The 23,462-nt window shown below is 51.7% G+C and overlaps 11 protein-coding genes across 11 annotated transcripts; 5 read left to right on the forward strand and 6 right to left on the reverse strand.

Annotated features, from left to right (window-relative positions):
* Positions 1–43: 43 nt before the first annotated feature.
* ALTATR162_LOCUS11244 (uncharacterized protein) lies at positions 44–1,484 on the forward strand (the record flags this gene model as incomplete). Its single annotated transcript, XM_043318886.1, has 2 exons — positions 44–287; positions 352–1,484. The coding sequence occupies 2 exons, from the start codon at positions 44–46 to the stop codon at positions 1,482–1,484; spliced, it is 1,377 nt and encodes a 458-aa protein (XP_043174821.1).
* Positions 1,485–1,829: 345 nt separating this feature from the next.
* Positions 1,830–3,448, reverse strand: ALTATR162_LOCUS11245 (uncharacterized protein; the record flags this gene model as incomplete). Its single annotated transcript, XM_043318887.1, has 2 exons — positions 1,830–3,253; positions 3,298–3,448. The coding sequence occupies 2 exons, from the start codon at positions 3,446–3,448 to the stop codon at positions 1,830–1,832; spliced, it is 1,575 nt and encodes a 524-aa protein (XP_043174822.1).
* A 351-nt stretch (positions 3,449–3,799) lies between these two features.
* On the forward strand, positions 3,800–5,896 carry ALTATR162_LOCUS11246 (uncharacterized protein; the record flags this gene model as incomplete). Its single annotated transcript, XM_043318888.1, has 2 exons — positions 3,800–4,866; positions 4,930–5,896. The coding sequence occupies 2 exons, from the start codon at positions 3,800–3,802 to the stop codon at positions 5,894–5,896; spliced, it is 2,034 nt and encodes a 677-aa protein (XP_043174823.1).
* Positions 5,897–5,959: 63 nt separating this feature from the next.
* On the reverse strand, positions 5,960–7,062 carry ALTATR162_LOCUS11247 (uncharacterized protein; the record flags this gene model as incomplete). Its single annotated transcript, XM_043318889.1, has 3 exons — positions 5,960–6,471; positions 6,531–6,712; positions 6,773–7,062. The coding sequence occupies 3 exons, from the start codon at positions 7,060–7,062 to the stop codon at positions 5,960–5,962; spliced, it is 984 nt and encodes a 327-aa protein (XP_043174824.1).
* Positions 7,063–7,529: 467 nt separating this feature from the next.
* Positions 7,530–9,416, forward strand: ALTATR162_LOCUS11248 (uncharacterized protein; the record flags this gene model as incomplete). The annotated part of the gene is made up of 3 exons (XM_043318890.1): positions 7,530–7,838; positions 7,897–8,108; positions 8,159–9,416. The coding sequence occupies 3 exons, from the start codon at positions 7,530–7,532 to the stop codon at positions 9,414–9,416; spliced, it is 1,779 nt and encodes a 592-aa protein (XP_043174825.1).
* A 209-nt stretch (positions 9,417–9,625) lies between these two features.
* ALTATR162_LOCUS11249 (uncharacterized protein) lies at positions 9,626–11,672 on the reverse strand (the record flags this gene model as incomplete). Its single annotated transcript, XM_043318891.1, has 3 exons — positions 9,626–9,771; positions 9,832–11,236; positions 11,328–11,672. The coding sequence occupies 3 exons, from the start codon at positions 11,670–11,672 to the stop codon at positions 9,626–9,628; spliced, it is 1,896 nt and encodes a 631-aa protein (XP_043174826.1).
* Positions 11,673–11,894: 222 nt separating this feature from the next.
* ALTATR162_LOCUS11250 (uncharacterized protein) lies at positions 11,895–12,591 on the forward strand (the record flags this gene model as incomplete). Its single annotated transcript, XM_043318892.1, has 2 exons — positions 11,895–12,116; positions 12,175–12,591. The coding sequence occupies 2 exons, from the start codon at positions 11,895–11,897 to the stop codon at positions 12,589–12,591; spliced, it is 639 nt and encodes a 212-aa protein (XP_043174827.1).
* A 314-nt stretch (positions 12,592–12,905) lies between these two features.
* ALTATR162_LOCUS11251 (uncharacterized protein) lies at positions 12,906–14,309 on the reverse strand (the record flags this gene model as incomplete). Its single annotated transcript, XM_043318893.1, has 2 exons — positions 12,906–13,970; positions 14,025–14,309. The coding sequence occupies 2 exons, from the start codon at positions 14,307–14,309 to the stop codon at positions 12,906–12,908; spliced, it is 1,350 nt and encodes a 449-aa protein (XP_043174828.1).
* Positions 14,310–15,044: 735 nt separating this feature from the next.
* ALTATR162_LOCUS11252 (uncharacterized protein) lies at positions 15,045–15,951 on the reverse strand (the record flags this gene model as incomplete). The annotated part of the gene is made up of 3 exons (XM_043318894.1): positions 15,045–15,140; positions 15,191–15,574; positions 15,628–15,951. 3 exons carry the CDS (start codon positions 15,949–15,951, stop codon positions 15,045–15,047), a joined length of 804 nt encoding a protein of 267 aa, XP_043174829.1.
* A 1,064-nt stretch (positions 15,952–17,015) lies between these two features.
* On the reverse strand, positions 17,016–17,924 carry ALTATR162_LOCUS11253 (uncharacterized protein; the record flags this gene model as incomplete). Its single annotated transcript, XM_043318895.1, has 1 exon — positions 17,016–17,924. The coding sequence occupies one exon, from the start codon at positions 17,922–17,924 to the stop codon at positions 17,016–17,018; it is 909 nt and encodes a 302-aa protein (XP_043174830.1).
* A 903-nt stretch (positions 17,925–18,827) lies between these two features.
* Positions 18,828–23,126, forward strand: ALTATR162_LOCUS11254 (uncharacterized protein; the record flags this gene model as incomplete). The annotated part of the gene is made up of 8 exons (XM_043318896.1): positions 18,828–18,851; positions 19,197–19,246; positions 19,296–19,427; positions 19,483–19,631; positions 19,679–19,708; positions 19,758–19,766; positions 19,815–22,540; positions 22,590–23,126. 8 exons carry the CDS (start codon positions 18,828–18,830, stop codon positions 23,124–23,126), a joined length of 3,657 nt encoding a protein of 1,218 aa, XP_043174831.1.
* Positions 23,127–23,462: the final 336 nt, after the last annotated feature.

The following is a 23,462-nucleotide window of genomic DNA, read 5'->3' on the forward strand; positions in this document are numbered from 1 at the left end:
GATTCGCGCATCGTCCGACACAACTTCACAAGCCACCTTCACAATGGCAAAGGCACGCACATCACTGCGTCATGCAGAGGCCATCGACGTCCATGAGGACGACATGAGAGAGGACGAGGCCGAAGTGACACAGGACGAAAGTATGAACCCGCTCGACGAAAGCGGACGTACCGCCGACAGCAGCGACGAGGAAGTCGAAGATTCCGTTCAGGAAGACATGGCGCGCTTTGAAGAATCATTCGCCGGTATCAACAAGCGGTTCCGACTAATCAACCGCATCGGAGAGGGTATGTCGTGCATTATTGGCTTGCAGTGTGCAGGGTAGTGGGCTAGACTCACACTTTCTTACAGGAACCTTCTCCACAGTGTACAAAGCTGAGGATCTGGAATACACAAAGTACAACAACAACTGGGACATCGACGAGCGGGAGAAAACCAAGTCGATGCCCCTGGCACACAAGAGGCAATCCGCCCGAAAGCCCCACTACGTCGCCATCAAGAAGATTTACGTCACGAGCAGCCCGATACGTATCTTCAATGAACTAGAATTGCTTTATGATCTGAGAGATTCAGACTCAGTATGTCCGCTGATTACCGCCTTTCGCCATCAGGACCAGGTTGTTGCTGTGTTGCCCTACTTCCAGCATCGCGATTTCCGCGATTACTATCGCGACATGGACATTTCTCATATGCGCTGCTACTTCAAGAGTCTGTTCACTGCCCTAGCGGCCGTGCACCAGAAGGGCATTATTCATCGCGATGTCAAACCCACCAACTTCCTCTACAACACCTCGCAGTCCCGTGGAGTTCTTGTCGACTTTGGCCTTGCCGAGCGGGAAGGTACAGACTGGCACAACTGCGCTTGCCATCTGGCAGAAGAAGAGCGCCGATATAAAATTACGCACAGTGTCTATGCGCAGACTCAGTCAGCAGGCCACACCACTTCTGCCTACCCGAAGAACGATACACGGAACAGCCGTCGCGCCAATCGCGCAGGCACACGTGGTTTCCGTGCGCCTGAAGTACTGCTCAAGTGCACCCAGCAGACTTGTTCCATCGACGTCTGGAGTGTCGGTGTCATCCTGTTGACCATGCTTTCGAAGCGCTTCCCCTTCTTCCACAGTGCAGATGACATCGATGCGCTACTTGAGATCACAACCATCTTCGGACGAAAGAAGATGAGGGAGACTGCCCTTCTGCACGGGCAGGTGTTCGAGACAAACGTACCCAGCTACAGTGAGGGCGGACACAGTTTGGAGAAGATCATTCTTTGGTGCACAGGCCGCACCGGCGATAAGACACAGCCGAAGAAGGAGCTAGATGAAGATGAGAAGGATGCTGTACAGTTCCTGTACCGATTGCTGGAATGCAATCCTGCAAAGCGCATCACGGCAGCTGAAGCGCTCGAGCACCCCTTTCTTACGAAAGCTTACGAGGAGAGCGAAGTGGACGAGGACATGAGAGAAGACTTTGCAGAAAACTAAGGTCACCAATTACGACCACACAATGACGACGTACGAGTAATAGCATGGAAGGCGCACAACGGCATGGGCATACTACAGGAGTTCTTGGCCATTTATGGAGCGGCGGCTCAATGAGTTATTGCGATACCCTTCCACAGTGTCAATGACATGTGAAAAATATACTTCTTTGCACAAAACAGTGTGACTGGCTGTCAAATTAGGTTCGGGATACGATAATTTGTGTTACCATTTCATTCTCGTGTCTCATATTAAAGGCCCTTGGTGGTATTCACCTATGAAATATACCATACCTATGAGGTAAGTTGTGTCCAGTCACAATTTGCGCCCCAGCCTCTTCGACATCATTTACTCATCTTGAGCACATTTCTGCGTCATTTTACGAATCTTCTCACCAAAAAGATACACAAAGATACCCAAAGCCATCAGTGCTGCAACAATGCCTGCACAAATGTTGAACGCACCCTCATATCCAGCCTTCTCCACAAAAGCAATCGACCCGAAAGAAATGCCGAAGCCGATGAAACCTCTTAGTGAGCATATGAGAACAAGAGCGGCATCGATGCGTTGGGGGTAAGCATCCATGCAGTAAACGAAACTTGATACGACAATGCCAACGAAGCCAAAGTATTCGACATTGAGCGTCACTGCGATACCGGCCCAGCTCCAGTTTGTGGGGTTCTGAGCAGTCATGCCGTAGATGATTGTCGAGATGAGGATGGAGACCAATGGAATGATCAAAGCGAGAAGACGGTATTCGGGCTGGCTGACACCATCATTCTTCTTACTCATCGTCTTAACAATCAGGTCGCTCAAATAACCGCAAAAGAACGGGACTGCAACTGCGGTGGCAACTTGTCCTGCAAAGACGTATCCGAGCATGTCAAAGTTCCAGAGATAAGGCGGCTGGACGAGGACACCGGCGAACAGCGCTGACATGAGTACGTAGATGCCCAAAGCCGCAGAGTTGATCAAAATCAACCAAAGGATGTTGGGGAACCAAATAATTTGGAACATCTGCTTCCAGCAATCGATTGCCTCGGACCAGTGCGCATGGCCTTTCCAAGGAAGCATGTCTTTGACGAAGCTACGTGGTGCGTAGTTGACGGTATCGAGCTCGCGCTTGGTGTTGGTCGTGACTGGTACCAGTGTGCCATCTTCGTCGATACCTTGGCCGTTTAGTGCCTCCAGCGTGCGCTCGTACTTGGTCTCAGCGACAATGATGATGCTAAGAACGGCTATGGCCCCGCTCAAACAACCAAAAACGCCATACCACCACCTCCAGCCTAGATCGTTGGCGAGGTAGGAACTTGCTACGATTAGTGCTGCGGTGCCAAGCGTCTGGAGCGCGCAGAACCAGGCAATTACATGTCCTCTTTCGTGCAGGTAGAAGATCTCCTGCACGATGATCGGGCACAGCGCCTCGGCCTGTCCGGCAGCAATCGACATGACATCTCTGCCTGCGATATGCGATGCTAAGCTACCACTGTAGGCACACCAGAGACATCCGAATGATAATACGATCGTAGACAAAAGGTATACGGGCCGGCGACCGATAGCATGGGCCACAGGAATCGCGAGGAGGTTGCCGACACCCATGTAGAATGCTGGCCAAGTTGCGAGGTCGCTAGTCTTTGGGTCTCCACCGTAGGAGGTCTGCACAATGGGGAGAATAGCGGTGATGCCGCTCGCCATCAGATTTCCAGTGGCTGCGTAGAGACCGACAATGATCAGAATGATATACTTCTGCCATTTCGGAAGGTTCAGAGGATCTTTGCTAATTAGCTAGGTTGGGTTTGCTGATTTTGTAGCTTACCATTGGGATCTCTGCTCGGTGTTGGGATCAATACGATGCCATCCTCGTCGTACAGTCTGATAGTGCCAACTACTGGCCTCGCAGCTTTCTTGTGCGCATCAACTATCTCGATGTGAGCGCTCGTCTCGTTTTTGGTATCGTGAGGCGCCATGATGTGCAGTCACTGATGCTGGTGAACAGAGTGGCATCATGGAGAATTTGTAGCAGCTGAAGGTCCGAAGTGGACGCAGCTACTAGGGCAGTGGCATCCCCTTCGCGACTTGGAACACGCATACCAACTCAGTGCTCACCCGGACCTCGCCCGCTCTGGGCCGTCCAGTCCAATAAGTATGCGAACGGATTGTGGAGGACGCGGGCTAAGCCGAACAGAGCTGTGGGGATATCGCCCGGTCCAGACAGGGGGAAGACATGGGGGAGGAGACATGCGGGGTACTTACAGGCCTGGAGGATTTTGAGCCTCAAGTTCCGCGGCAAATCAACCACACCACGTACGTCACACACCATGAGCGAAACGGGCATCAAGACATCGCAGCGCGTGTCGCGATCGTGCGTCGAGTGTAGCCGTCGGAAAATTCGTTGCGACAAGAAGAGCCCCTGCGCTCCTTGCGTGCGCCGAAATGCCGGAAATTCCTGCCGACGGCCGATCGTCCGTGTCAGGGGACAGCTCACTGTCTACGCCGATTCAGATGCCGCAAGCGCAGAAGACGTCCAACTCGAGGACTTGCTGCGCGAACGAGGCGCTTTACGAGCACAAATTGCTGAGCTGGAGACTGCCCTTGCATTGTCCAAGCCTTGCGCACACAGCCGTACAAGCGAATCCACCGATTATTCGGCACCGTCGGCGTCTCTCGAGGACTTGGTTCCGGCCTTTGAGCAATTCGATATCGGTATCACGACCAGTGCCGCACGAGAAGGTGGCGAGAAAGAGCTCATAGATAACATATACGAACCTGCAGCGGATCCGATCTATCTGCTTCTTCCTAGTAAAGACGCTAGTATACAACTCGTTACCTTTTCTCTTCAAAGACTGGGCTGGTTGCACTGCGCTGTTGACGCGGATGTGTTCTTCGGGGAGCACGAAGACTTCTGGCAGAGTATGCACCTTGGTGGTGGCATCGAACGCGAACGAAGACCATGGCTAGTGGTCTATCTCGCAGTTCTGGCTGTGGGCATACTCTATTCCGACCCAGAGGAAATCCCGGATGTCACCCAACTGCCCCAGCTTGGGATGTCTTTAGCTAATCCTGTCTCTATCGCAGTCCATACGTCTCGTCTCTGGTATGAGGCTGCGCTAAAAGAGCTGGAGCGGTATGGGTTCGCGGGTTCACCGTCGCTCCCTGTAGTTCAGGCGCTTTCGGTACTGACCCTATGCCATTCCAATTTTGGAGAACACCAGCGAGAGTGGCTGATCACTGGCTTTGCAACCAACATGGCAAGGTGTCTTGATATGCACAAGCTTGGGAACGAAGTAAACATTTCCAAGGATCTCTGCCGAAGACCGGAGTGGTCTACCCCGTCTCAAAGAGAGCTAGGGCGTCGGTTGTGGTGGGCTTGTGTCATTCGGGACTGGTACGTACCTGCCCTGCAGCCCGCGTATTTCTCAGTATATCTGATGTAACTGGACCTCTATAGGCTTGCAAGTTGGTCGCGACCACCATCAATTTCCCCCGCCAGCTTCTGTTGCCATGTTTCGACCATCAGCAGGCAAGATGATTACATACTACCCAGGAGTCCCATGGCTGGTAGTCCTGAGTCGTACGAATCGAACACTCTGGCTACCCCTTCACCAGCCCATTATCACTCGATCATGTGCCGTATCTCTTACATCGTTTACTTGTATATCAAAGCAAATACACATCAGACGGACCTGAAATTTATGAAAGCTATCGAAGAGGTCCAGGCTGTCCGGCGAGATTTACCTCTGCATCTATCACCGAACTTTCCAGCCAACGAAGATGATAGGATATGGGAACTCGATCACCCCTGGATACCTTTTCAGCGCTATCAGATCCACTATGTTCTTGATTTCATATTGCTGACCATAGCTCGCGTGCTAATCCCAAAGGAAGCAGGGGACGACCCAACGAACTCTAGACATCTTGCTCTCCAGTCGGCCAACCGGATTCTGAAGTACTACGCGGCGCCTGTACCTAGGGTGTACAGACTAGTTTGGGTCATATCTGCTTCAACGGTCGCGGCTGCTATATATGTTTCCTTAGACATACTTGCAAATCCCCATGATTACCGAGGCGAGGCCAAGCTTAGAATTATAAATCTTCTAAGAATGGCGTTCATGGAACTGAGAAAGCATTCAGCGGTTGCTGTCCACGCTGCAAAAGGCTCTGTTGTACTTGAAGGTCTCTTGCCTGTTCTGGAACGACACGATACTGAGCTTCCTGGAGCGACACGTACGATCCATGAACTATTGCAGCAGTTGTCAATGAGCGATCATACCACCACCACGAACTCGGTACCTGCAATGGACGGCTTCGCTCACCACGGCAATTACGAGAACATCGATATGTTCGATGGAATTGGCCACATGCCGCAAGCAGCATATGGTTTCGATGACTGGGACGAAGTGTTTGCACAAATGTGAGGAGTTTGCTATACAACGCTATAAAATCTCGCCTCTACGCGGACAATTGAAATACTACGCCTTTCAATACGGCTTCACACCCGCCAGCTTGAGCAGCTTATCAGTCAGCTCTGGTTTCTCCAGTGGCTCTGTCCGCTCCCACGGATCGAGTTTGCCATCCACCTTGGCTTTCCCTTGAGAGTGGATATTGATGTGTGGCCAATGTGTCGTCGCCTCCCACTTTTCAAAGATCTTCTTCTTCTTCTCCAAATCCTCCTTGGATGCCATAGCCGCTGGGGTGTAGCAAGCATAGATGATTGTGCGGATATTGTCGGTCTCTGGATACACAGCATAGTGCATCTGTCGCGAATCCCACAAGATCAGATCCCCGGGCTCGGCGCAGACCTTGACCATCTTACAGCCTTGATCCTCGTACCACTTCACATCAGAGTCCTGGAATGGGTAGAAGTCGTAGTGAAGAGCAGCCAAGGGACCCTTGGTTCGGTCGGGTGGGTGCTGCTTGAAGAACTTGTCGAAGAGCTTGGCACTGCCCTCCATTACGACAAGCCCACCATCTTTGGGTCCAGCCTCGGAAACTAGCAACAGTGTCAGTAGAATGCTTCAAGAGCATGCAAGAGAGGGAATTTTAACACACGGTTGATTATGCCCTGTACACAAGACAGGCCTTGTCGCTCGGGTGCCTGATCTACATGCGGCCAAGGCTTGGTACCAGCCATCTTCGATGCATTCGGCAGTGTCAGATTGATAGTGTCGTAGGAAACGATGAGATCGTTTGTATTCCATATTTTTCCAAAGGCCTCTAGAACGCCTGGCTCCCTATTCGCAAAAGAGTCAGCTACCATGATCGATGCATCTCTCGTGGTGGGGTGTACTCACTGTCTAGCCTCCCAAACATACTTCTCATGCGCAGCACAGTAGTTCAAGTACATTCCGTTCTTGAAGCTTTGGGGAAGATTCTCTTTGGTCCATGTCTCTGGGTTCTTAATGTCGAAGTCGTTGGGGAAGGTACCAAGCCAGTCCATCATCTTGTTGCGGTACTTCAAAGCTCGCTCTTTGGGGACTACGCCTTTGAGGACTACATAGCCCTTCTCGTAAAACTCGTCACGCCAATCTCCATACTTCTGCTGAGTGCTCACACTCTCGTTTTTGTCGAGGTAAGGTGCCATGGTTGAAACGTATTAGGATGTTGACTTAAGTGATGTTGTGAATACAGAATTGATGTTACCTAGCAGTCGCTCACTGATATACTTCACAGTACTATGCTTCTATTCGGGGCTATTACCCCGGCTCGCCCGTCCACGGCCGCTCGTTGCGGGGGTAGAGACAAGCTTTGGTGTGGGGTGGACCCTGCCGCGTGGTACATTACGGTCGAGGTCGGGCGAGATTTAGCGTACGTTCGCACCTCGAAACTCTCCACATGCCGATGCTAAACATGCAAAACCGTTCGTAGATTCCAATACACGGTGTATCGGCAGAGATATCGCGGCCGAGAACGGTCGGGCAGTACTCGAGTGATCACGACTGGGTCTACGACAGACGACCAGCTCCTTCAAAACCAAGATGGACCCTCCTTCTGCTATTGCTGCACGCCACTCGCAACAATATCCTCGTCCTCCTCTCTATTTCCCCAATCATGCCTCTTGCATTTCAGGTCGCCAATCTCGCCGTCAAACCGCCCAAGGTGGGTGAGAATGGCTACCAAGGCTTCAATCCGCACAAAGAGACACTTCCTAAAGGGTACCAAAGCCGAGATGGAGCAAGGGCACTCTCTGAAGATATGATCGCTGAACACGATGTTGCTGTCAAAGTCAGAGATGGCTGCACTCTATACTGCGACATCTATCGACCCGTGAGTAGTGGGAAGGGTGATGTCAAGGTGCCTGCGATTGTGGCCTGGAGTCCGTTCGGCAAGAAACATACTGGAATTGACATGATGTCAAAGGTTCGTTACCCTCTTATCAATTAATCTCTGAATGTGAGTAAGTGCTAACGCAACCCAGGTTAAATGGGGTTGCGGTGTGCCCAAGGGCTGCCTTAGTGGTCTCGAGCGATTCGAAGGACCAGACCCAGCGGAATACTGCCCTCGCGGGTATGCCATCGTCAACGTCGACGCAAGAGGTGCGGGTGACTCTGACGGAGATATTGTCATTATGGGGAAGCAAGAAGGCGAAGATGGGCATGACGTAATCGAAGAGCTGGCGAAAATGGATTGGTGAGAATTGCATCAGTCCACAAAATGATATGAGTCTAATTACTTAACAGGTGTAACGGCTCGATTGGACTGGCTGGAAACTCACACCTCGGCATCGTACAATGGTTCATCGCGGCAACACAACCTCCATCACTCAAAGCCATCGCGCCCTGGGAAGCTTGTGGTGACCTCTACCGAGAGCAGTTCGTACGCGGAGGTGCTTGGGATAATGGACTATTCGACTTCATAACTGAACACGTTATCCGGGGGAAGAACGGCCTTGAAGATTTCAAAGAAATGTACCGGCGTTCATCTACCATGAACCCTTATTGGGAAGATAAACGAGCAGATATCGCAAGCATCAATATTCCTACCTACATCGTCGCGTCATACTCGAGTTTCGTCCACACCATGGGCTCGATACGTGGTTGGATGCAAGTCAACACCAAGGACAAGTGGTTGCGTTGGGATCCTTACCAAGAATGGTACGATCTCTGGTCTGTCCAGGAATCCATCGATGAACTCGCTTCCTTCTTCGATCGCTATCTTAAGGGCGAGAAGAACGACTGGGAAAACACACCACGCGTACGCATGGCGTCACTCAACTACGGCGACAAAGAAGCCATCTACCCTATCGTCGAAGAAGATTTCCCTATACCACGTACAGACTACCGCACCCTCTACCTCAATGACAACAATACCCTTCAAAAAAGCGCACCGACAAACACCAGCACTCTATCCTACAATTCGGAAAGCAACACTTCGCCCGTCTCCCACGCAGCATTCACCCTAAAGTTCGATCAACCAACCCGCCTCATGGGCCTACCTAAAGCTGTGCTCTACATGTCTTGTCCAGACTTCAACGACATGATTGTCTACGTCTTGATACGCAAGCTAGACAAACAGGGCAGCCCCATGATCGCTATCAACATCCCCTGGTCCGCCGCCCCTTACTCCCGCGCCGCCGACATCCCCGAATCAGACTACAGTAATCTAATGATTTACTACGGACCCACAGGCGTCCTCCGAGCGTCGCACCGTAAGACCGACCCTTCGAAATCTATTCACCCGCAGTATCCCTTCCACGCCCACGACGAGGTGCAGAAGATTACGCCGGGAGAGGTGGTCAAGCTAGAAATTGGGTTATGGGCCATGGGCGTAGATTTCGAGGCTGGAGAGGGGATTAGTGTGCAGGTTAGTGGCGAGTATCCGCTTGTGCAGGAGTTTGGGCCGAGGAAGAAGGTGGAGTTGGAAGAAAGGAACAAGGGTGTGCATCAAGTGCATGTTGGTGGGGAGTGGGCGAGTCACGTTGTATTGCCTTTTGTGTGAAAGTGGCGATGAACAGGAAGAAGGAGGGGATCAAAATAAGCGTTAGTCTATGGTATCATTCCAAGTTCAGTCAGTCCCACCCCTATCCCACAAGTGCCACAACCACACTCGTCGTCCTCATCATCATGGTCGTGATCCTGCGTCGTAGCTTAGCCCAGCCATATATACAAGCCCGTCATTTCAAACATCTCTGTCACCTCAGAACCTCACTATTCCTCCTCATATATCTTAACCTTTTCAGCATACTCCCTGATATTAGAGTGAATAGTCTCTTGAATCAACTCGCCCCTACCACCCGCAACCTGCAAAATCAAATCATTCAACGACATTCTCCCCAGAATGTCCACATGATCCGCTATTCACATCGTCGTTAGCAGAAAGTACATAGAGATAATGGAGAGGGGGAATAACATACCAGTATTAGGACCTCCCCTAGGACTAAACCGATCAGGTTCATGTTTCATTTCGAACGTTGTAACCTTAACCCCCGCGGGATTATACCTCTTCATCTTCCATCCTTTCGTGCACATATAGCCCGAACTAAGCAGGTTAACCGTTCCATCCCCTTCACCCATGACAACACCATGGTCGACATTATCCTGGGTAAACATCGTATCGAGCGTGACATTCAACCCCGACAAAGGATCATCATCACTGCGGTAATAGTATGCACGCTCCGTATCCTTGCCTATACCATAGAAGCAATATATCTTGAGGTTTGGAGCGAGCGGCAGTCGCGTTTCGAGGGGGTTAACCCATTTGGCGGGGAGGAATTGATTGTCTTCGACGTGCTTGGTGGTGTGTGCTACACCGTGGGAGTAGGAAGTTTGAATCATTTTCTTAAACCAGGGTTCGGTGTTGCGGAAGAGGAAGGGGAGGCTGTCGTCGACTGTGATGTTCTTTTGCGTCAAGGTGGAGTTTGAGTTGCGGAAACGGATGAAAGGGCCGTAGGTGACGTTTTGGCCCGGCGCATCGTCGGGGGCGCCATTCTCGTCACCCCAGACGGCGTTTCCGCCTAAGGGGAGCATGGAGGAGAGGCCAGGCATTGCGCGGAATATCTCGGCGCGTTCGTATCGTGAGAGGAAGCGTTCGAGGCCGTACACTGCGAAGGCGTTGAGTTGGGCTGTATCTTTCATCTCGCCGGAGAGAACGGCGGGCATGTCTTTCAATGCGCCGAGCATACATCCGCTGATGTTAATCCAACTGTCAATATAGGCATCTACCCAACCTGGACCGCCATTGCCGTATCCTTCTGCTTCCACCCAGTGCAAGAAGTAGTATAGCACTTGTGAGCCCATAGAGTGTGAGAGGAGGACAACCTTTTTATCTGACACGCGCACGGCGACTTCGATATGGGACTTCAGACGGGTGAAGTATTGATCGCGGATTTCGTAGTTCATGTAGGACATGCGCCAATCGTAGGCTGCCGTGAAGGCATTTCCGGGATCGTAACCTATCGTAGCGAGGTTCTCGAGGATCTTATTCCATATCCAGTACCCCGTTATGAAGAAGTCGGCCGCGTCAAAGCCCTGAGCTGCTCGTAGCTTCACGCCTGGTGGATCAAGACCAGTATCTTTGTCGAGCATGATGTGTCGTTTCCACTGAGCCTTATCCAGGACCAGTGCGCGCATCATTGTCCATGAACCCCATAGCCTCTTGCGAAAGTATTGTCGTGAGCCTTCTTCCGTACCCCAAGATTCAAGACCCGTGGAGATGACGCCGGGAATCATTATAACGGGGTGTTTGGCTTTTATGCCTTGTTTCTGCGCGTGGAGACCGACGGCGAAAGAATCGTAGTTCACGGCGTCTCGTTCTGTTTTCTACTGGGTTGGGGAAGTCAGCCTCGATTCCTCTCGACTTGTATGTCCTATTGTCGAGCCCTTTGGCATATGAAGCGGAAACCCCGCGTACCTGCAACTGCTGCGCGCTTCTGACGAAGTTGTCTGGTAGCGCTTCCATGATGCTCTCCAGATTGACGCCCTCCAGACTTGTCAGGTCTATCATGTCGTTACTGCTCGCAAAGAAGCCCGCAAGTAGCAGCCCAAATAGGCCTCCAAGTCCAAACACCCACACATTTCTTCTCTTCTTATGTTTTCCCTTCTGCTTGAGCGTCTGGAGCTGCTCGGCGGTGATCAGGCGTAGATTCGCGGGTCGTTTGCCGTCCCGACCTGGGGAAGGTTCGCGGGACAGTTCGGGTGTTGAGATATCGCTATCGTCAGCGCCGCCACCGCCGAAGCGGCGTCTCAGGAAAGACATCTACACAGAGTCGAAATATCTACACGGGGTTGCACGAGGGAACGTGGGCGCCTGCCACGAGGTATTTTTGGTTATCTTCCCAATGACCGAGACCTCCGACATGTGACGGAGTGATCGACACAGGGATGCAGGAGAAGCACGTTCCTGATGCTGCCAAGCCGGAGAGCCTCCGCTATCATAGCCCCTCCACATGCCGCGCTTCGCTCTCATTTCCCACGCGCCATGGCCGACAATGAAGATGGCGACGTCACAATCGAGGCGGCAAAGGCGACCGAGACTAAAGAGCTGAGCAAATCAGATCTCCAATATGTTCAATACGAACCCTCGAAAGAAGAGCAATATCTCCCCGCAATCCGCCAACTAATTTCCAAGGACCTTTCCGAGCCATATAGTATCTATGTGTACCGGTACTTTTTATACCAATGGGGTGACCTGTGCTACATGGTACTTATCTGTCCTCGGCTCTTCTCCAAACATCTAAATGCTAACTTCATCACACTAGGCTCTCTCCCCCACCAACACCTTAATCGGCGTAATCACATGCAAGCTCGAACCACACCGCAGCGGCACCTACCGCGGCTACATCGCCATGCTCGCAACACAAGAAGAATACCGCGGCCGAGGCATAGCCACGCAACTCGTCCGACTGGCCATTGATGCCATGACCGCGCGCGACGCCGATGAAATAGTATTGGAGACCGAGGTGTCGAATACTGCGAGCTTGAAGTTGTATGAGAGGCTGGGGTTCATTAGGAGTAAACGGTTGCATAGATATTACCTGAATGGTAATGCAGCGTTTAGGTTGATACTCTACTTGAAGGAGGGCACTGCGCTCAAAAGACCGGAGCATGCTGGGCATGGCGAGATGGGCGGTATGCCGGACATGAGGCGGGTGGATGAGGCTGAGTTGTACTCTTGAAAGAAGTAGATCAATCCTTATGTACACAAACTCATCAAAGTGGTTTGAGTGGCTCGAAGGCAACCGCTCAGGGACAGGCTGGTTACCTTGGCGACATAACAAGATCAAGACAATAATTGTGTTTGACCGGAAACCTTGCCAGCTACATGGTGGTAGATTTGTCTAGGCTTCCTGCAAGATGCAAGATATATCCAGTCACAACATCCTACATGACTTACAAGTCTCAAGTATACTGCAACCATCGCAGGTGGCGGATGCAACTGGTATGATTTATCTACGCGACGTTACTAGATGCTTACTTACATCTGATTCGTCTACTTCTTCTCCTCTAGAGTCAGGCCCTCGATAGCCTTCTCTCCGCCCTCAGTTCCAACATCAACCTTGGCCTTATCCTCACCCTCAACATGTCCATCTGGCTTCGCCTCTACGTTCCGTTTTGGGTGGAAGGTACCTTTGTTCTTTACCTTCTTCTCCTTCTTGACCACTGGTGGCGGTGGGTAAGCCTTCTGTTCAATATCCTTCCACGCCTGGTTACCCTGGAACTCCTTCTGCACTGGCTCAAGAAGCGTGATGAGTGCTTCAGTGACGGCGGGCTTGAGATCTTGGGGTGTAAGGATGTCGTTTGAGTAGTCTTCTTGCATCTTCTTGATGTCTGTGTAGGTGAGGGGCTCGGCGTCGCGGCGCTTGACGACGAACTTGGGCTCGCCGTAGATGAGGTGACCGGCGGGAAGGAGGACGTACTCGACGAAGCTGAGTACACCGTTGTCTTCAACGACCTTGGGTGCAGCGTGGGCTTTCTTGAGCTTACGCTTCACTACGTCTGCGTCGTCTAGTACGTCGATCTTGGAGTCGGGGTCGGAGGAGCTCATCTTTCCACCTTGTAGACCGGGGACCATGGGGTTCATCAAATGCGCGCGCTCCTTGTAGCCGATCTTAGGAAGGACGTCTTTTGCGAGCGCGAAAATCTTGCGTTGGTCTACACCTCCGAATTGGACGTCTACGTCCAGGTACTGCTCGTCGAGGGCCTGCATAAGTGGGTAGATGAGTCCACTTAGAGGCGCATTCTCAGTTTGCTTGACAACCTCTGCGCCTGCCTTCTTCGCCGCCGCCTCGCTTGTTATACTCGCTAGTCTCAGCAGATCCATGGTGTAGTCCGAGTTCAACTCGTAGCTTGAACCCAGCACGAACTCCAGCTTATCGATTGGTACCTTGACTGCCTTGAGCAGTGCGGTGATGGTGTAGCGGTAGTACTCTGCGCGGAATTTGACGAGCTCGATCGGGGCTTTCAGGTTGTCGAGGAATCCGTGGATATCGGCGAGGAGGATCTTAACATGGCAGCCTGCAGCAAGGAATTGCGCAAGCTTGAGGATAGGTACGAACTACAACATAGGTCATTAACAGTGCACCCGACTGATCTCGCAATGTGAACATACATAACCGCAATGTGGTCTTCCCGTTGTCGCAGTACCCCAGTACACCTTCAAGTGCCCTTGCTTCTTCAGTGCCTCGTCCATGATTTCTGGGTTCAGCACCTCCGCCAGGTTGACCTTGATGAGCGCCATCTTCTCTTCCTCGGACATGTTCGCACCAGGGTTGACGAACGAAGCCTCTTGAGCTTTTTGTAATCTTGACTTTGCATCCTTGAGTTGTGCTTGTGTTTCTTCAATTCTCTTCTCAAGATCAGCGATCTCCTGTTGGATCGCCACGGGGTCTGCCATTGTGTTGGCCGTGGTGGGGTACGAGGGGCAACTGTTGTGCCAATTGACTCGAGGCAGAGGAAGGAAAAGAAGTGCAAATGTCACAAGAAGATGTTTGAGCGAAAACAGCGATATAAGGCTGTTGTACTAAACCTCAGCTGAAGCGTATGAGTTGTTGGTGAGTCTTGCGCCCAGCTGAATGAGTCGCTGCGGGGGCCGGAAACAGTCACACCAAAATAACATTTCCAGGGTCCAGTACCTGCCGTGCCACAGCCATGTGGCTGGCCGCACCTTCCTTCAAGTAAGCTCGGGTGAACTCTCCACGATAGCTTACGATAATAGATTCGGCTACAATTCTTCCTTACGCCAAGTCACTTAAGGCGCCAATCTTCAGCTCTACGTCTACTACGCGCCCAGCGCGTAATTTGCTGTCATGTTCGATTCAAGCGGGAGCTGACTTCTGTCAGAGCTGATCCCAAGCCCAGGCGCAATAAGACCTCAAACGCTCAGGCACAGCAAAAGGCAGTTCTTTTCGGTAAACAAATGTTTTCTGTTCGCATATGTAAGGAGTGTATAGACAAGAAGCAGACAAATCTAAGGGAAATCCACAAAGAAGTAAAACCAGTAATCAATGCCACCAATCGCTCAAATAATCTAAACCGCGCCGTCGCTATGTATGCTGAATTAATGATGCCGCACTCTCATATTATCGCCCACCATGTTTCGCTCAAATGTATCCTGTATTCCACGACCTATTTAGTACCCGCACTTGGCCAAGCAGACCTTGACATCCTGGACGAGGTTTACCGGGAGGGTCTTAGCGAACTTATCAATGTCCTTGCCGTTGATTTGCTTTGGTTTGCGTTAGCATTGTCTCAACCTTCAGGATAGATAGGACTTACTGTGGCGTTAAGGGCAGCGTTAACAACCTGAGGGTTGAGCGCAAAGAAGTTCTGCGCAATCTGACTGGTACCAGGGTCCTCTGAGTTGAGAGTCGCCACAAATGTCGCATCTTGGCAGTTGTTGTTGAACTGGTAGTGGATGGAACCTTGGGGGAAGACAGTGCCGTCGAACTTCTTGAGGGCGCCTGCGATTTCTGGGTTCTTCATGGGTCCCACAAGAGCATTCTCTAGAACGTAGCCAAATTCAAGATTGTCACCTTCGACCAAGGTGAGGAACTCGGTGGCCCGTGGATGCACGTGAGGAGAGTTGATGCCGCAGGGCTTAAGGAAGCCGACAGTGGTGCTGATACCAAGGCCGGTAAGGATAGGGAATGTTTCGATGTTCTGGGGGAGGTATCAATACAGCATTTGTGACTTAAGGGAATGATTAGGCTTACAGCTGCAACCGCAACACCACCAAGCGAGTTCTTGGGCGGCACGGTTTTGTTGTCGAAGGTGAAGACGGTCATTTTTCGGAGATCCTTCGCATTGACGAGCTCTCTGTCATCACCTTCTCCTTGGGTCAGAAGCTGTTGGAAACGCTTGATAGCTGTAGGAGCTGTCAGGAGGCCGCCGAAGTCGACAGGCGTCGAAGAAGGCGCTGCCGGGGCGGCAGACGTGGAACTGGCGATCATATCTTGCCTTGCCCCAAGACGCTGAGGAAGAGCCTGAACGGCACCGAGAGCGAGCGAAGCGACGAAGATTTTAGTGATGGTGAACATGATTACTGATTAAGAAGCGAAGGCTTGGATAGACAGTAAAGAAACAAGGAGATATCGGAAAATAAAGAGAAAAAGATAGGACTGTAGTATGGTTTCTTGGTTGTGAGTAAGGAGATGATTCTTTTACTGGCGGTCTATGATACCTTACTTATACCTATGTGGTTACTGTTTGTCTTAGTGGTAGGGTCAGCTTTCCTGAACGGAAGCCACAGATCCGTCGACAGCAGGGTGGCTGTACAGCACGGTGTTGTTACTTGCCCACTAATCGCGTGCTTAATTCGGAGGGGGAGCTGGTATGCTTAGACATCGCGGGGTCAAGAATATCCATTGGTTAAGATCCAAAGTTGGTTCGACTACGTCTTCTGGTCCGTCAGCCTGACAGCGGGAGCGCTGACGGGGCGTGGACCTTCTGGGGGCGGTGTGACTTTTAAGTCCTGCTTGCACGGAAAGACCGTCCAAATTGCGGAAATTACTTCTCGATACTTGCATATGCTGATGAAACTGAGATGTCCAGAGATGAAATTGATCGTGCAAAGCAGTGATGATGCTTGTTCAATCTACACATGGACTTCGAGATAATGAGGCTGATGACCTCGCGCAGAATGAACAATGTTGCGCAACTGTGAGGGCATGCGCCTTGACGCAAATAACGGAAACGTGAGTATCCGCATTCTTTGAACAATGCGGCGGTGCGTGAGGTCAGTCGCGGGCGGGTGGTGGTAAGCTTCCGTTGTTGACGCCAGGCCTTCCGGTTACTTAAGGATGTCTAAAATTAACCCTGGACTGACTCGCGATATCAAATTGCTCTAGGAACAAACAAACGTCAGCAAATGCTGGACGCAGGAGCAATCAAATTTCGCGATAGCGCCCAGACGATACTTTCCTTTTTTTTTGGATTCTGAGCAATGTGCAAGTATAAACAGAATATATTCAAAAAATAGTTCGCTACGCTAAATCCAACATTTGACACCAAGCTTGTCGCTCATAAACGCCATGAACCAAAAGTAAAAAAACATAAGGTCATCAAGATGGGCTCGAGATTGCGTAAATCGTGATGCTGAGACTTATTCGGATTCGAACTCGATATCCATCATGTTCTGCTCCTTCCAAAACGGGAGCTCATCAAGCGTAAAGGCGTCATCACTGGGAATGGACGGCGGTCCCTTCCAGTGTGGCACCGTTCCTTCGTCAGGTTCTTCGACCTCTAGGATGTTATTGGTGTTTGAGACACCCCGATCCTCGAAGATGAGTGAGCCTCTTCTAGGCCCTCGGACGCGGCGTCGCAGTCGGCGGGAGTTTTGGTCCATATCATCGAGAGGGTCGTTATCGGAGTAGCTGCTATCTCCTTCGACGCTTTGGCTGTGGCTGCGCTTGAAGATGCCTGCACTCCATCGTTTCTTCTTCTTCAGATATATGCGCTCCCTTTCCTCGTCATCTGAAGTATCTTCTTCGAGTTGCAACTCGTTCATTCTGGCAAATATTTCTGCTTTTGTGCCGCTCCTATCGCTCTTTGCGTCTTCGCAATGATCCGGTCGCACAACCTCTACGTCACAGTCGTAGCCTGGATCGCTGTCCAGTTCTTCGAGTACGAACTGAGCTCTCTCTACCCGACGCATTGGCCTTTCCTCTTCTTGTTCACATTCTTCATCCGACTCATTCTCCTCTTCAGATTCGCTCTCAGTGTCAGATCCCTCGCGAGTTGTTGCCCCGTAAGCACGGTCGGAATCTGACGATAGACGAGAAGATGGCTCGCATGATTGCGGGCGAGTGAAGCTGAAGTGATGATCTTCTCCGGTCGGTTCGATGTACTCCAGCGGAGGTGTCTGGACGAAGTTGCCCATGCGCCTGTGTACTGGAGAGGTCTTGTATGTTGGGGGAGGGAAGCGGCTATGTGTATTAGGAGTAGGCGTCATGGGCGGCGATTGCAGATGACCGTTGAGCGCGGCGGCTGGCGATTCGTGATGCGTTGCCATTGCTAGGAGGGCGTTGTGGTGGTTTGACGGGAAATGTTGCGTCAGGCTTGCCTGCAGCCAATTGCGAACGCGTACGTATCGATGATCTCGTCTAGTGTTTATGCTGATTTCTTAAGGAATCAAAGTCCGACAGACGTGTCTAATCTTTGAAATACGAAAGAGGAGTTGCGTCGACTGTATCATTCTGGAGGTGGCCCGGGAGTGTTTTACTTGGATATCTGAGCGGCGAGCTCGAGCAGAGAGGTGGAGAGTTTTGACAAGACGAACCCTGCAACGCCTTGGCTTATCGTGCAGGCAGAATTGGAGTACTATAGGCAGCAATGCAGGAAATGTAGCTCGCAGATCGGTAAAAGCCACAAAGTGCAGGTCAGTTCGGGTGCGACGCGTCTGTGATGATCGAATGGGAGCGTAAAAGAAGAGCAAGAGTACTGGAGGAGGTATGAATTCCCTGCAGAGTGAGAAATGTGTGCGGCTGTCGCCAATTATCACCTGCGTTTCAGCAATGAGCTGGCCGGCCACGGAGCGGGTCTGCAGCATTGCTGCCCTTTCCATGTACAGCATCGCTTTGCCTCCATGACTCCGATGCTGGCCACGATATGTGGGCGCGAACGATTTGTCGCAACAAAGACTCGGGCAATCTACCTTGCGTCAGGCTGGATGGATGCCCAATGAGGTCAGCGAGCAAAATTGTCCTGCACAGGGCGGGTAGGTAGTGTTGGCACTACGATGCCAGCTGGCACACGGAGTCGCATTGGTGAGTTCTGCGGGGCATCGTTGCAGGACGCCAGACCAGGGGAGCCGAGCCACGCAGCGGAGGCGAATTTGAGATGAAGCAACGTGAAAGAATGAGGCTCTGCTTGCGGCAGCTAGTGTGGGAACTCGAGGTTCGCTTGAAATTGAAACATGGACCCGACGACTTCAGCCCGAGTTGGAGCGATGTCTGGTAGATCTCACGTGACCTTGGTGGGGAAATCACGCTAGGGACCAACCCAGTTAGACGGTTGCTCGGAATGTTGCGTGGCATATCGAACATTAGCAAGAGCAGCTCAAGGAGGCAGCAGTACCAAACATAATAGTCAACACCGTGTTTCTTTCTCTTCTACTTATACCCGTATCCCTCCGCGCTTGCTGTCTCGTGCATTGAGGTCAACATAGACAACAGTGAAGCTGCGGCTTCATCTCCAATTCCGCCATGTCTTCTTCTCCCTCAATGTTGACCAAGGCAAGCAGCTCCCAGCCCATGCGACCGTATAGCTGGCTAACCCAGCGCAGTTTGAATCCAAGTCCTCGCGTGCCAAGGGCATTGCCTTCCATCCCAAGAGGTACCTTCACCCGCTCCAGGTTGCTCCCTTCTCCACTGACCGCTTCCAGGCCATGGATCCTGGTGTCGCTACACTCGTCGACGATTCAACTATGGGACTACCGCATGGGCACTCTCATAGACCGCTTCGAAGAACACGACGGGCCGGTCCGCGGCGTTGACTTCCACAAGACACAGCCATTGTGAGCATTTCTGAGACAATTTGGCGAGGGTCGGCAACATACTAAGACTGGGCAGATTTGTATCTGGCGGTGACGACTACAAGATCAAGGTCTGGTCATACCAGACTCGGCGATGTCTCTTCACATTGAACGGCCACTTGGACTATGTCCGGACCGTCTTCTTCCACCACGAGCTTCCGTGGATAGTGAGCAGCTCCGACGACCGTAAGCGCATACCGTGGGTCAGCAGTACAATGGCTAACACGAAACAGAGACCATTCGTATATGGAATTGGCAGAACCGTAAGTACTACTCTTCACTGCTCACTTGGAACGATGCTAATACCCACAGGTTCATTGAGTAAGTCCCATCGCAACCCCTCGCGGAAACACACCTAACTCTCCCAAGTATGTACTATGACGGGTCACAACCATTACACCATGTGCGCGCAATTCCACCCGAAAGAGGACCTCATCGTTTCCGCCTCGCTCGATCAGTCGGTTCGTGTCTGGGACATCTCTGGGCTGAGAAAGAAGCATTCTGCACCCCAGGCCATGTCCTTTGAGGATCAGATGGCACGCGCAAACCAGAATCAGGCGGACATGTTTGGCAACACGGATGCGGTTGTCAAGTTTGTTCTCGAAGGTCACGACCGAGGTGTGAACTGGGTCGCATTCCACCCTACACTACCCTTGATCGTTTCCGCTGGTGACGATCGCCTCGTGAAGCTGTGGAGGATGTCAGAGACGAAGGCATGGGAAGTTGATACCTGCCGAGGACACTTCCAGAACGCGTCTGCGTGTCTGTTCCACCCGCATCAAGATTTGATACTGTCTGTTGGAGAGGATAAGACGATTCGTGTATGGGATCTCAACAGGCGAACATCGGTTCAGTCTTTCAAGCGGGAGAACGACCGCTTCTGGGTTATCGCAGCGCATCCCGAGATCAACCTGTTCGCTGCCGGTCATGACAACGGTGTCATGGTGTTCAAGCTGGAACGCGAGCGACCCGCATCCGCTGTCTACCAGAACAATCTTTTCTACATTACCAAGGAGAAGCATGTGCGGTCTTATGACTTCCAGAAGAACATCGAGTCCCCATCGATGCTGTCTCTCAAGAAGCTAGGAAGCGCTTGGGTACCGCCACGGACACTATCTTACAACCCTGCCGAACGCTCGATCTTGGTCACGTCACCAGCCGATAGCGGAACCTACGAGCTGATCAGCCTCCCGCGCGACGCTTCAGGAGCAGTGGAACCGACGGACACCAAGCGCGGCTCCGGTAACTCCGCTGTGTTCGTGGCTAGGAATCGATTTGCCGTCTTCAACCAGTCGAACCAACAGATTGACATCAAGGACCTCAGCAACTCGACTACCAAGACCATTAAGCCCCCGCACGGAACCACTGATATCTACTTTGGTGGCACTGGCAATCTACTCTTGATCACCCCTACCTCGGTAGTACTATACGACATTCAGGCCAAGAAGAACCTTGCTGAGCTCTCTGTCAATGGCGTCAAGTACGTCGTATGGTCGTCTGATGGACTGCACGTCGCATTGCTGAGCAAACACAACGTTACCATTGCGACAAAGAATTTGGACCAAGTCAGCACTCTGCACGAGACTATCCGAATCAAGAGTGCAATCTTCGACGACACCGGCGTCCTTCTCTACTCTACGCTAAACCACATCAAATACAGTTTGATGAACGGCGACAACGGGATTGTACGCACGTTGGAGCAAACCGTGTACCTAGTGAGGGTAAAGGGCCGCAACGTATACTGTCTGGATCGTGCTGCGAAACCCAAGATTCTTCAGATTGATCCAACGGAGTATCGATTCAAGCTCGCCCTGGTCAAGCGCAACTACGATGAGATGCTCAACATCATCAAGACTTCAAGTTTGGTCGGACAGAGCATCATCTCCTACCTGCAGAAGAAGGGTTACCCCGAGATTGCTCTTCAGTTCGTGCAAGATCCTCAGACACGGTTCGAGCTCGCTATCGAATGCGGTAACCTAGAGGTCGCAGTTGAGATGGCCAAGCAGCTTGACCGACCAAAGCTCTGGCAGCGGTTGAGCACCGAAGCTCTAGCACATGGTAATCACCAGACTGTGGAGATGACCTACCAAAAGCTGCGAAACTTTGACAAGCTATCCTTCCTATACCTCACCACTGGAGACCAGGACAAGTTGAAGCGTATGGCTAAGATCGCGGAGCACCGTGGTGACATGACGGCACGATTCCAGAATGCCCTCTACTTGGGAGACGTTCAGAACCGGATAGAAATGTTCCAAGAGCTTGATCTATATCCCCTTGCGTACGCCACTGCCAAAGCCCAAGGCCTTGACGAACAAGCACAGTCGATACTGGAAGCCGCTGGGGTTTCGGAAGAGCAAATCAACCTTCCTTCGATAGGTGCTCCTCTTGCGCCCCCCAAGCCCATTGTACCTACGCACAAGACAAACTGGCCAACGCGTGCAGCTTCTTCGACTGTGTTCGAGAGGGCTCTTCAGGGCGAGGTCGAGGGCACTGGATCCGACGAGCCAACAGCGAACGGCTTCGGTGACGAAGATCTTCTGGGCGATGCTGAGCCTACCAGTGCTGTGGCTGACCTTGGAGGTGACGAAGACGACGATGTTGGTGGGTGGGACATGGGTGACGATGGCGACGTTGAGGCTGAAGATGACTTTGTCGAAGTTGAGGGTGCTGAAGCCGGTGCTGGAAGCAGCGAAGCAGACTTCTGGGCACGCAACTCGCCTTTGGCAGCGGACCACATTGCCGCTGGTTCCTTCGATACCGCTATGCAGTTACTGAATCGGCAGGTCGGTGCTGTCAACTTCGCCCCTCTCGAGGAGCGCTTCCAGGAGATCTACCAAGCGACACGAACATTCTTGCCAGCCACGCCAAATATGCCCTCGCTCGTCAACTATGTACGGAGAACGGTGGACGAAACAGATTCGCGCAAGATCTTGCCCATCATCCCGCGTGATCTGGAGTCGATATTATCGACCGACCTGACCGCAGGCAAGCAGGCTTTACAAAAGAACAAGTTGGAGGAGGGCGTTGTGGCTTTCAGGAAGCTACTACAGCTTATCATGGTTAACGTCGTCTCATCGCAGGCAGAGTTATCCGATGTAAGTTTCCCCATTGCCCACCTAGACGTCGTACATTAACATTTTCTAGGCTAAGAAGGCAATTAATACGGCCACGCAATACATACTTGCCATGTCCATCGAGCTGGAACGCCGTAAACTTCTGAACGGCGCTACCGACATCTCAGCCCTATCTGACGCCGACAAGAAACGCGCTCTCGAACTCTCCGCCTATTTCACCATCCCCGAGCTCGAGGGTCCTCACAATTCGATCCCGCTTTCGGCAGCTATGAACTTTGCTCACAAGAACAAGCAGCTCAACACGGCACTAAACTTTGCCAATGCATTGCTCGACCGCACCGGCAACGCAAAGATGAAGGAGGCGGCTAAGCGTGTCAAGACTGTTGCCGAAAGGAACCCCAGCGACGTCATCGAGATTGACTTTGACCAATTTGCCGACTTTGACATCTGCGCTGCTAGCTTCACACCTATCTACAGTGGTATGCCATCTGTTACCAGTCCGTATAGCGGTGCCAAGTACCACGCAAGGTACAAGGGTACTGTGTGCAGGATCGATGGCATCACTCAGATTGGTGCGCCGGCTAGTGGTCTGAGGTTGGTGGGCTAGGGATTGAAGGAAGAGATATTTGGGAGGGGAGCTTGAGGGTAGCATTGCTGGATCGTTTGGAGGTGTATGCTTAGCGTGTTATGCTCTTTTACGACATCTGGTGTTGCCAGTTGAACGGACTACTGAAAATGGGAGGGTGGCTGGTAACGTGAATTGATGGAATATATGCAGCTTTAGACTTTGAGAACAGAGAGATCAAAATGTCATAACGAGATGCACTGTTCAATTGACTGGGTGTTGTTTCTCCACGTAAACAAACTCTCACAGCCTGGAATGGAAGTCTTAACAGATGTATATGTTCATGTTTAAAATTCTAGCATTACTTGAGATTGTACA

The sequence above is a fragment of the Alternaria atra genome (assembly GCF_907166805.1).
Source record: "Alternaria atra isolate CS162 genome assembly, contig: 35, whole genome shotgun sequence".
NCBI classification, from domain to species: Eukaryota; Fungi; Ascomycota; class Dothideomycetes; order Pleosporales; family Pleosporaceae; genus Alternaria; species Alternaria atra.